Raw genomic sequence first — 11,144 nt, 5'->3', positions numbered from 1 at the left:
TGTTTGTTGATACACGCACTGTGCACGTGGCAACCATATTTTCTAAAATGATTTTTGGTGCTCATGTGTCTTCCAGGCCGCTAGGTGTCAGTAAGACAGATGCGTTTCATAGAAGAAGTCCCGTGTCCTTCACAACAGCAAACATGGCGACTGCGACCAAAATCATTCAGAGGCTGCGGGATTTGTTATCAGGGGTAAGAAACGCGAAGTGTCAGGTCTTAAAACTGAATTAATGAACCCCTGGGGCTTGCACATAACAATTTTGATGACCCGCTCTGGTAGAAATGAAGAATTCCAAACCGGAGACCCAGTCGAGATGGTTGTGTGCTAGCGTGCTACATGCCGAGGCATCATTTAAAGAAAATATGATTCTAACATTATTTTATGTATTTGATATTTTCCAGCAAAACCTACAAGCCAAGCTGCAGTTGAGATATGGGGAGATTGCGAAACGGTAAGACTCATTTACCCCCTGTTAACGCAACAATAGAGTCCGTTTAAATGACGTCTATATGTCTATATTTCCTGTTGGTTGTTTGACAAAACTACCGGTAATCAACACACAGCTGAAGAAGGTCATGGCAAATATGAGAAAAATATAACCATACTCCATAAATAAACTGTATACTTCCCTGTGGGAATGCATCCCCGTGTGCCGGAATAAATGAACACAGGATTTGCATTGAGGCAGATGTTTTTTGTCAATGAAAGCAACCAGAAAGTAGCTGTTTGTTAATTTTCTGCAGGACACAGCCACCACCCAAACTGCCCGTAGGCCCCAGCCACAGGTATGCCGGCAACTATTATTACACACGAGATGGACGTCGAGAATCAGTACCTGCAACGGTGGTCATGTCTTCCCAGAAGGCTCTTACTGCTAGCAGGTAAATAATGGGGCCACTGCCCCCGGCACGATGGCGTTTTGTAAACCATCGGCGATACCAGAATGATGAATGATGTTCAGATCTGCAGTAAACGAACAGTGAAATTAGTAAGATAATTATCCCAATTATGACCCTGAAGCTGTGGAGTGTCTAAGGGTCATAACATGAGCTTACTGGTACTTTTTTTTTGGTTTCTGCTCACTTTAGTCTTTAATCTGTGAGCTGTTTTTGGTTATTTCTGTATGTTTGTTTAAAAAAGAAAGCAGGATACAATCCACAGTTTGCACAGGAAATTCCTGTCTCCTGCAGATTTCCACTAATTCTTTTAAAATAAACTTCACTTCCCCACACCCTCTACACAAGGGTGGAGTAAAATTGTCCTGGGGATTAGTCCCAGTTGCCAGGGCAACTCTCTTTCCCTTTAAAAGTATAAAGTGGTAAATTTGGGTCAGGATGGGTTTATTTCAAGGAGGAAAATCTTAAATTGCTTGCTTTAAGTCGCTGTTTTCTGACCTCTTTCAGTCAAGTTGCCGAGACAGCGAAGCCCCCGGTGACTCCAGGTTCTGTCTATAAGGAACCATTACTGTCCACAGACCAGCCCTATCTCTGAGCAGCGGGATGAACTCATTCAACAACGTGAATCCTCCATTCAGAGCTGCTGTGTAGGCCTGACCGATGTGTCGTCTCATCTGTGTACAATAGAAATTGTGAATAAACTGTATTCTATTTAACATTTTCTCCAGTTGGTTGTTTCTCTTTGGTGTTTGTGGTAGTTGGTGTTGTGTCGTGGTGTCAACTGTCAGACCTGTAATTAGTAATATAAAGATAATAATCCAAAATGTGACTGAGCTGCAGATGCTCAGCAGCTGCGATATCAATGGATTCTGTATCTGCCGTCCAGCTTTGGAGCACTTTAATGGCTGAGGAGCTGCTGGGGGAGGGTGATTAGGGCTTCTTCACTGAATGTGAAGACCCGCAATCTTAATATCAAATACATTCATAATTTAAATAGTAAAATTGAGGTAAAGGAAAACAACCTGGAATCTTCAGTCCTTGTAGTAAGCAACCGGCGCCAGGAGGGGGCGTAATCGGCCCTCCGTTAAAATGACCAGGGTGAAATACTTCCAACTCTTTACTGTCGTTTAACAATCATTTGTACTATTAAGAAGATAACGTCAATACGATAACTATGAAGTGTGGACAGTTAAAGGAACCTAAATATCACGGAGTTAAAACAAACCAAGATCACGTCTGTAAAATGTTCTCCAGTACAAAGAGCAAAATAAAATGTCACAGATGGTATTTAGCGCTAAAGCGTATAGAAAAGCCAAACAGCGTTTTTAAAAGTTTCATAAACGAAATGGAAGGCGGTGGTGTTACGTCATCTTTCCGCGCCGCATGCTGCGCAATAGTGGAGGACGCCGAGCATGGGACACCTTGGACTCTTGTTTCTCTTTATCGCTCTCCTGACATGCCTCCGTGTGCACGGTAAGATGGTTGCATTGCATCTACAGGCAGGCGTGTGAAAGGTCTTCCGTTTTTGTCAAATATCCATCTTGTCGTTGGTCGAACACGTGCAGTTTACATCAGGGCGGCGCTGCTTGCATGACTCTGACAGGACGCCAGTTTAATGGTCGAAATAAAATAAATGTGAGGTTACAAAAGTCTCCCGGGACCTTAATTTTACAATTGTCTAAAGCTAAAGGCTCCTCCAGGTTTTCCCGTCCCGGTTTAATATGAAGACATTGTTGTCCAATCACGGGGCATTAAATCGGTCCGCGTTCTGCGCGTGGTCTTTGTGCTTGCGCGTGCTTCAGGTGCTGCAGGTGAGTCTCTCCGCTCCTGCAGCGAACAGCTGGAGTTCGGGTGCAGCGATGGCCCCGCGCACTGCGAGGACGGCTCGGATGAACAGAGCTGTGGCGAGCGCGGGTCACGTGATCGGACCTCCAGCCCGCAAAGGAAACTCTCACCTTTCACAGCACAAACATTTTTCAGCGCCCGAGAGACACGTGATCCGCAGAAACACCGCAGTGTTTCAGTGGTTGAATTTTCTGTCCTGCTCCAGTTGCTCCACATTGTGGAGAGGGTGAATACCGTTGCAGATTTGTCCATTTCTAATCCCATTAAAGCACTCGGACTGATGTAAATCCTGCTGGGTTTCAGGTTTTAGCAGCACACATAAATCCCAAAGGATTTGGACAAGTTCTTGTCCTGCTTTTACTGTGGGAAATGCCTACAAATGTACCTACAAAAAAATATACTTTCAAAGAAACCTGCAAATGTTTGCTGTGTTTCCTGCTGTGCGTAACGGTACTTCTTGCGTCACAGGTCAGCCGTCGTGCGGACGAGATGCGTTTGCCTGCGCCAGCGGACGCTGCATCGCCCTGCGCTTCCGCTGCGACGGCGCAGACCAGTGCGGGGACGGCAGCGACGAGACGTCCTGCCACAACTGCACCGGCTTCTCCTGCGGCCCGTCGGGCCGGTGCTTGACCCGAATGCAGCTGTGCGACGGTCGGGTCGACTGCACGGACGGGAGGGACGAGTCTCGGCAGGTGTGCGGCTCCGTGCGGCCGGACCCGCACACGTGTAAAGCGTCCCAGTTTCATTGCGGGGACGGTCAGTGCGTTCCTCACACCTGGAGGTGCGACAACTCGACGGACTGCACCGACGGCAGCGATGAAGTCAACTGTGGTGAGTCCAAATCTCGCGATAATTTGGGGATGAGCTCACGCATCCTGTCATGTGACTGCCAGGTAAAGGTTGGCTGTCCTAAGCAGACGCACAGGTGGTTTGTAAAAGACATGGGTTTTGGAGTCACACAGTGTGTGTGTGTGTGTGTGTGTGTGTGTGTGTGTGTGTGTGTGTGTGTGTGTGTGTGTGTGTGTGTGTGTGATCAGCATTCTGCAACCAGGATACTTAGTGACACAGTAGGTGAGTGTCGTTAACCAACCACCAGGGGGCAGCATAATAAAGGAGCGCTGACATTGTCCTGATCAAACGCTCACTCCGAAACAAACTCTTACCTTTGGCTCTGCCATCTTTGTTTTAGCAATGCGCCGTTAGCTTTAGGACCTCAGAGCACTTCCAAAAACCAAGGTGGAAGGCTGACATAATATCAACACAGGCAAGGATCTCATCACGTCCACCGGCCTGCCGTAGTTCAGGGATGAAAATAAAAGTGGTGCCTAAGCCGATCAATTATTGGGGGCATCAGCAATTCTCACCACCAGATCATTTTCAGGGTGCATCATATCAGGGTTCTGCATGTTGCTGAATGGTAGGAAGTAATGGTTGCAGTTTAGCTTCTGAATACTTTTATTTGGTTTAGCTGAAGTAACTTTTGCCTGCAGATCAGAATGAGTGTGCGGTCAACAACGGAGGCTGCTCTCATCACTGCAAAGACCTGCGGATGGGATTCATCTGCGAGTGCCCGCGCAATATGGTGTTGGTGGGAGAGTACCAGTGTGAGGGTGAGTGACAGCCTGTTGTTTCACGTCCTCCCCTTCCTCCTCCTTCCAATGTCTGCTGCTTCCCCCAGAGGTGGACCCGTGTCTGGATGCGGACGTGTGCGATCAGGTCTGTGTCCCCGTGAACGGCAGGATCACCTGCAGCTGCCACCAGGACTACAAGATGAGTCCAACAACTGGAGAGTGCAAAGCCAAGGGTGAGAGGCAAACAGTGGGATAGCAAAGCAATGAGAAACTGCTAATGGCTTTGGGACATTTTTAGGAAATGAGGACATTTTGCCTGGTCCTCTCGACTTCACAGGACTGTTTGAGTGTTAATACTGGTTTCGAGGTTAGAACTGGGTTAAAGTTCTGATGGACAGACCTTTCTGTTTCATAAATCTAAGACACCACGACGGTCCTCCTTTGAAATCCTGAATTTTCTTTTCGGTGGCGATTGTTTTTGCTTTCAGTCTGATCTGCACCGTAGGAAAACCTGGGCCATCTGCTCTCTGTGTGCTCACCCGGTCCTCAAGAATGTTCTCCAGTTCGGGCCACCTGCTTTTACTACCTCTGAAAGCTTTTTTCATCTTTTTAGATTCAGATCCTTTATCGTCCCACACGGGGAAATTTACAGTGCAACAACAGCAGCAAGAGCATTCAGAGCAAAATAAGATAAAATCAAATAGAACAGGATTTGGAATATACAAAGAGGATGTATATTCACAATAATCCAGATAAATGGATACTCGGCCTCTGTGTACCTGTACATAGTACAGAGGGTGAATACAATATACATATCAGAATATATAATATTCATGCATTTTACATTGCTCCCGTTCTTCCCGCTGCCGTTTCCAGCGTCTCACCACCGATTCATTTATGTCAAGTTTACGTGCAGCAGCTCTGTTTCCTTCTTTATCGGCCAGCTCGATTGCTTTTAACTTGAAAGCTGCGTTATATGAATTTCTTCTTGCATTTTCCATGATGAGGGTCTGTTAATTTTATTCATGCACAAAGCAGTGTTTAAAGTGTAGGAAAAAAGTAGCGGCTTATAGTCCGGAAATTATGATAAGTGGATGAGGAAAGTATTCTGTCTCTAAAAGTCCTCCCAAAGATAGAAGTACAAAGGTGTGTGTTGGGGATTGTCAAACTACCTCCTAGCAATAGTCCTAAATTGAATGAGTTTGTAATTTTACTTTATGTTTAATTTTACTCGGCATAATATTCATAACTATTATCACCAACTCTCCTGTAATGGTTGTTCTAAGTACATTAACTCATTACTGTTTGGCGGTGGTGTCTGAGAACTTGCCCCACTTTAACCCTGCTGTGCTCTTAAATGAAGGTAAACTGGTTCACCAGGTTACGTAAAGCCTCCAAATCCTCCTTTGTGGGTAGAATAGAAATGACCCTAACTTGTCATTGCTGTGATTATTTTATCAGGAGAAAAGGCAGCAGTGGTTGTCACTTCCTCCGAAGGGCTGCGATGGGCGAGCCTCGGCGGTGGAGAGTACAGGGAACCGGCCCGACAGGCTGCCGGCCCCGGGCTGGTGGTGGGTTTGGCCTCTAATGGAACACTGTACTGGGTGCCGCGGTGTTGTGGCTCTATTTACAGGTAACATCCCCTTTTGCTTGGATGAGTAACTCAATCACTCGGCAACGACGGAAAGTGTCTGCTGAGCAAATGTGTAACCAACCTCTCCCACCTCTTAAGCTGCTCTCTCTTTCTTTTGTCTGTGGGCCGTTGTGCACACAACATTCACACGCAGCAGACATCAAGTCCATTTACTGCAGTGCTTCTCAATTATTTTGTTACGCCCCCCCTAGGAAGAAGAAAACATTTTGCGCTGACTATAATTAGTATCATTTGTCTATGAAATTGTTATAAGTACACCTCTGCATAACATTGTATCCTTATTAATATTAAAGAAAACAAAAAAAGAAAGAAATATAGACCAAAGCGGGATGATTGTTGCCAATATTCGGCACGTTTTGGCCGAAAAAACTCAAGCGGCTGATCAGCGTGACTGGGGTGTGATGTCTTTAAGTGAGGGTTAGGGTTAGTGTTATCAGCGTGACTGGGGTGTGATGTCTTTAAGTGAGGGTTAGGGTTAGTGTTAGTGTTAACCAGGGTTAGTGTGATCAGCGTGACTGGGGTGTGATGTCTTTAAGTGACGCCTTCATTTATTTGGCTTCATGCTGTCCTGCCAACATTTTTAGACACAGTAAACACACCGGTCTTTCCTCGTCTCCCACCGTAGTCGCAGTGAAGCCAAGCGCTATATATGCTTCGTCATATTTCCTCGTCTTAGCTTTCGGGAGACTTTCGTATGTCTCATTATCTCCGTCTCTCTCCGCCTTTCTTTTCATCACTGTTAAGTATTTTTTCATGCTGTCTCTTGGTGGTTTGTTCACTGCACTTCCTATCTCTTGCTCTGTGGTGTGTGCGCGCGGGATGTGCAATTACACTTTATTCTAGTACGGCAAAAAAAACAAAACACCATGTTCTCCGGGGTCACACGCGCCCCCCCTGGCATCGCACCACCCTGCATTCACCCCATCCTTGGGAACAGAACCTGATGATCAGTTTAGGCTTGCAGGGACTCAAACATTCACTGGTGTGGGAATCTGATTGTGTACCAGAGTTGTTAACAATTGTCACGCATGTGTTTGAGCTGACATGTGCTGTGTGCTCTGTTTACCTGGGTCTTTGACAGCGTCTCCACGCACGAAAACAACCAAGATTCCAGGTTGGTGCTCAGAGTTCAGGGCCCGGTGTCGGGCCTGGCCGTGGACTGGATCCACCACCTGCTTTACTGGACCAGCATGGGGAGCGGTGCGGTTCACGTTGCCCTGCTGGACGGTTCGGCTCAGCGTGCGCTGGTCGCAGGGCTGGAGAAACCGTCCGCGGTGGCGGTGGATCCTCTCCACAGGTGGGCTTCTGCAGTCCCACTGACAATATTGAATCCAGGCCTCTGTTGGGGTTCACTTCTTTCCCTTTGTTTTCTCAGGCTTCTCTTCTGGGCTCAGTCTGGCAGCTCCCCGAAGATTGAGCGAGCTGGTTTGGATGGTCGGGACAGGAAGGCTCTGGTCACACACCTAATGCGCCACCCCGTCGCTCTTTCTCTGGGTACGTTCTCGCAGCCCTCCAGGCAGACTGTTGAGCTATTGTCAAAGGTGTGATGGTAGATGGCAAGAGGAGGAAGCAGCGTCGGGCTGCTGGCCTCCATTGTTCTCCGGTGTCGTGGGTCAAGTGTCTATGCGTTGACTCTTGTCCAGATTTGCCCCGGCAGCTGCTTTATTGGATGGACCAGGGAACCAAAACCATTTCCAGGGTCAATTTTGAGGGCCATCATCGTAAGACGGTGGTAGAATCGAATGGTTATTTGGACCAGCCCTTTGGACTGGCTGTGTTTGAGGTGAGACAACACCACAACACTGTTGCACACCAGAAAACAACTGTGTTTAGAAAACCGCAGGCGATTCTACGAAGTGATTGACACATTAAATATCATCGTTCCTTGAAATGGTACAGGAAGAATGAAACGATGGTGTGTTGCAGGGGTTTGTGTACTGGAGCGAAGCAGTGACACGGTCCATCTGCAGAGCCAATAAACACAACGGGAGGAACTTCTCGGTACTGCTGTCAAATGCCAATTCACCAGGAGGGGTGTTCATCATGCACTCCGCCCTTCAGCCATCAGGTACACTGAATCGGACACATATGTTCCTTGACTCTGACACAGCTGTCAGTACGGAGCCCTGACGGGCATCTGTTTGGTCATCTGTTTGGTCCTCAGGGCCGTCTGCGTGCAGCCACGCCGGGAGGGTGTGTCAGCACGAGTGCGTCGTCGACCTCCTGTCCGACGGTCCAGAGTTCCGGTGTGTTCCTCCAGAAACCGGACTAAAGAGGCCTCAGGAAAGCCCCTCCATCTCCCGCACTGTCCCCGCTTCTACTTTATCGGATCTTTCACTCGCCGGAATTCTCTCTCTTATCTGTACGTGTCAAGCTCGTTAAAAAGATCTGTTTGTCATTGTGGCTTTTTTTTTTTTTTGGAACATTACGGTTGACACATCTGCTCACTGCTGAGTCAGAAAAACACTCTGTTAATGACACCCTAACCTGCGTCACATGATTCTCTGTAGGAATACTAAAGGTCCCATAACATTATATATGGAGAAGAAGAGCTGAGGGGAGAGTCCTGGAAAAGGAGTGTCATGATTGTGAAGTAATGGAAAGTGTGTGTGTGTGTGTGTGTGTGTGTGGTGTGTGTGTGTGTGTGTGTGGTGTGTGTGTGTGTGTGTGTGTGTGTGGTGTGTGTGTGTGTGTGGTGTGTGTGTGTGTGTGTGTGTGTGTGTGTGTGTGTGTGTGTGTGTGTGTGTGTGTGTGTTCCCCCAGTTTTTCTCAGCATTTTGCTGGTGGGAACGGCCCTGTGGTGGTGGCAAGGCCAGTTTAGGGTACCCAGACCTCTCGACCAGAGCTTCTCCCTCAAAGAGTCCCAGGACCCGCTTCTCCTGGGGGAACCACCTATAGAGCCAAACACGTGTCTCAGAAAGGCAAGAAAACACACACACATAAACACTTTAGATTTTAACTCTTGTCCTAAGAAAACCATTGTGGTGCTGCCAGTGGATGAAATTTTCTTTAAGTAATTATAAATTCATACATGTAGAATAGCGTTGACATTAAAAACCCGCGATGCCCTTTTTCACTGCCATGTGAGAGGATGGAAAAACCTCCTGCTGGAATCTGGCAGGAGCGACTTTTTCCATTTCTCCTCTGCAGGATTAGACGGGAGCCAGTAGATAACCACTAAGTCACAATCATGGTTTTCTGATTAAATGTGGATTAACTTAATGACTGACTAAGCAGTCCTTTCCATGCTTAAAAATAAATCTTTCCTGAGGGGTCAATTCAGAATCCATTAACAACCACATATATCTGTTTTTTATTTATTTTTAATTATTGCATAAATGCAACATTGGATTCAACCTTGGTATACTCTGTTAGAAGTATTTACTGTACTTACCCTCATAATATAAAATAGCTGCCTTTTTCCATTTGTGTATGGTTTCACTTTTGTTTTGTAACCCCTCGGTCAGCTGAACCTTCCTTGAAAGAGCAAACGCTCCGTAACCAGCTGTCATCAGGTTAAAGGGTTAATCTGGAGTCGTGTGTCGTCTCTCTGGCCAGGAAACTTTGCTTAAGATGGATTTGGGTGCTGAATGAGAAGACTGCGATGTTGTTTTAGCCCCAGCAGTCACCTCAAGGCCGCTGGGACAAGATCTGCCCCCCATCCCCCTCCTCCCTCTGCGGGCTGAAGTAATCGGGGGTGTGTCGCATCCGCCTTGGAAAATGTGACTCTTTCCTTCCAGGAGAGTCCAAAAGTCAATGTTACATTCAGCCCAGTATTGATCAGCAGGGTGTGACATTTGTTCCAACTGGAAGAAAAAACTCTAATTTAGAGTTTAGACCTTATTTGATTGTTTGAAGCAGTTTGATGGTTTTTTTTTTGTTCGTTTTCCTCAAATGCACAAATGCTTTTTGGACCTGAATTCAGTGTTATGCTTTTGGATTTGTTCTGTCTGAGAGGCCTTATGATGTGTTTTGTGTTCTTCAAGGGTAGAAATTAGCTTAGGTAAATGAAATTCTTCACAAACACAAGAGTTACAGCACCTGAAGAGCTATTGTAACATAGATAGTGTCCAAACCTTTTAATTTCTACGGGTTAATGTTGTTTTGATGGCTTCCAAGAACAAATAGTGCCTTCTATGGGTTTTTTTTTTTTTTTTTTTTTACCTGCAGAAAGTTTCTATAGTGCTGAACTGAAAGTCTGGTTGTGTTGTATGTTTAAAATGTCTGAAACTGAAATGACTCCATCTGGAAAAAGTGCTCAAACTGCTGAGTTTATTTATTTAAAGAATCGTTTTATTTATTTTTGGGGCAGAAATGTAGTTGGTCAGACTGTACCAAGCTTAAACTGTCGGGTGCTGTAAGTGAGTCAAATAAAACTATTTTAGGTACTGGCATGTGTTCGTATGACATTTCCTCATTTTGGGAGGTTTGACGTGAGATTCTACAACGCATTGATGCGTCGAGTGTTCTTGTGAAGGCAGCGCCAAGTTGTATCGGCAGCGAGAGGAGAGGAGCCCCGAAGGTAGTCGGTTCATGCCGAGTGCATCATAAATGAGAGAAAAGGTGCTTCTGTTCAGCTGGACACGTTTCACAGAATGTCAACATGTAATAAACTAATGTTCATTTCACCTTTTATGGACGTTCATAAAGATTTAATGCTTCTAATCAAACTTGTAAAGAGCACTTAAGCCACTTTATGGCACGGAACAGTGCAGCTGTCTCTGAATAATCACAGGAAACCTTTCGGTCACAGCCCCAAACAGCCGGCGCAACAATGGAAATGGGGGACTTGGACTCGATGTTTCTCCAGACGGAGACGCCAGACATTCCCAAACGACCCACACAATAAGGTAGGGTCGGTAGGGTCTGCAGGTTCTCCCCCCCCCCCCCCCCCCGCCAGTGGATCCAACATACCACCAGGGGGTAATCAGGTGAAATAATGGTGAAATGAAAGCTCCTGATACAGTTTTGCTTTATTGATGGATGGTGGATCCTGCCTGTTGTTTAAATCAGCCTTTATGCAACACGAAGAAAAATGAAAAAGCAGCCAAGTTAGATAAGAAAATAAATAAAAATCAACACTCGGCCTTATCTGACCTCCGATTTTGCACTAAATCCTTAAATTAACTTTGTTTCTTAATCCTGCCACTTCGACTATATTTACTACTGCTTTGG

At 46.2% G+C, this 11,144-nt stretch overlaps 2 protein-coding genes across 2 annotated transcripts; both read left to right on the top strand.

Annotated features, from left to right (window-relative positions):
* Window positions 1-75: 75 nt before the first annotated feature.
* On the top strand, window positions 76-1,615 carry ndufa7 (NADH:ubiquinone oxidoreductase subunit A7). Its single transcript, XM_057037567.1, has 4 exons — window positions 76-194; window positions 405-454; window positions 747-884; window positions 1,407-1,615. The coding sequence occupies exons 1-4, from the start codon at window positions 144-146 to the stop codon at window positions 1,492-1,494; spliced, it is 327 nt and encodes a 108-aa protein (XP_056893547.1). The 5' UTR covers window positions 76-143; the 3' UTR covers window positions 1,495-1,615.
* Window positions 1,616-2,251: 636 nt separating this feature from the next.
* On the top strand, window positions 2,252-10,363 carry LOC130528333 (low-density lipoprotein receptor-like). Its single transcript, XM_057037562.1, has 12 exons — window positions 2,252-2,372; window positions 3,213-3,575; window positions 4,235-4,354; window positions 4,423-4,548; window positions 5,777-5,948; window positions 7,051-7,266; window positions 7,345-7,463; window positions 7,613-7,752; window positions 7,896-8,037; window positions 8,134-8,331; window positions 8,733-8,890; window positions 9,528-10,363. The coding sequence occupies exons 1-12, from the start codon at window positions 2,312-2,314 to the stop codon at window positions 9,561-9,563; spliced, it is 1,851 nt and encodes a 616-aa protein (XP_056893542.1). The 5' UTR covers window positions 2,252-2,311; the 3' UTR covers window positions 9,564-10,363.
* The last annotated feature ends 781 nt before the right edge of the window (window positions 10,364-11,144 follow it).

The sequence above is a fragment of the Takifugu flavidus genome, chromosome 7 (genome assembly GCF_003711565.1).
Source record: "Takifugu flavidus isolate HTHZ2018 chromosome 7, ASM371156v2, whole genome shotgun sequence".
NCBI classification, from domain to species: domain Eukaryota; kingdom Metazoa; phylum Chordata; class Actinopteri; order Tetraodontiformes; family Tetraodontidae; genus Takifugu; species Takifugu flavidus.
The sequence above is the reverse complement of the archived record's forward strand: the minus strand, read 5'-3'. Positions and strand labels throughout refer to the sequence as shown.

Bases quoted from the DNA above. Each gene is read 5' to 3' on its own strand.
- ndufa7 (XM_057037567.1), top strand. From the start codon at position 144: ATGGCGACTGCGACCAAAATCATTCAGAGGCTGCGGGATTTGTTATCA. The intron at 195-404 runs GTAAGAAACGCG...GATATTTTCCAG, and splicing joins TGCGGGATTTGTTATCAGGG to CAAAACCTACAAGCCAAGCT. The intron at 885-1,406 runs GTAAATAATGGG...GACCTCTTTCAG, and splicing joins AAGGCTCTTACTGCTAGCAG to TCAAGTTGCCGAGACAGCGA.
- LOC130528333 (XM_057037562.1), top strand. From the start codon at position 2,312: ATGGGACACCTTGGACTCTTGTTTCTCTTTATCGCTCTCCTGACATGC. The intron at 5,949-7,050 runs GTAACATCCCCT...GGTCTTTGACAG, and splicing joins TGTTGTGGCTCTATTTACAG to CGTCTCCACGCACGAAAACA. The intron at 8,332-8,732 runs GTACGTGTCAAG...GTGTTCCCCCAG, and splicing joins CGGAATTCTCTCTCTTATCT to TTTTTCTCAGCATTTTGCTG.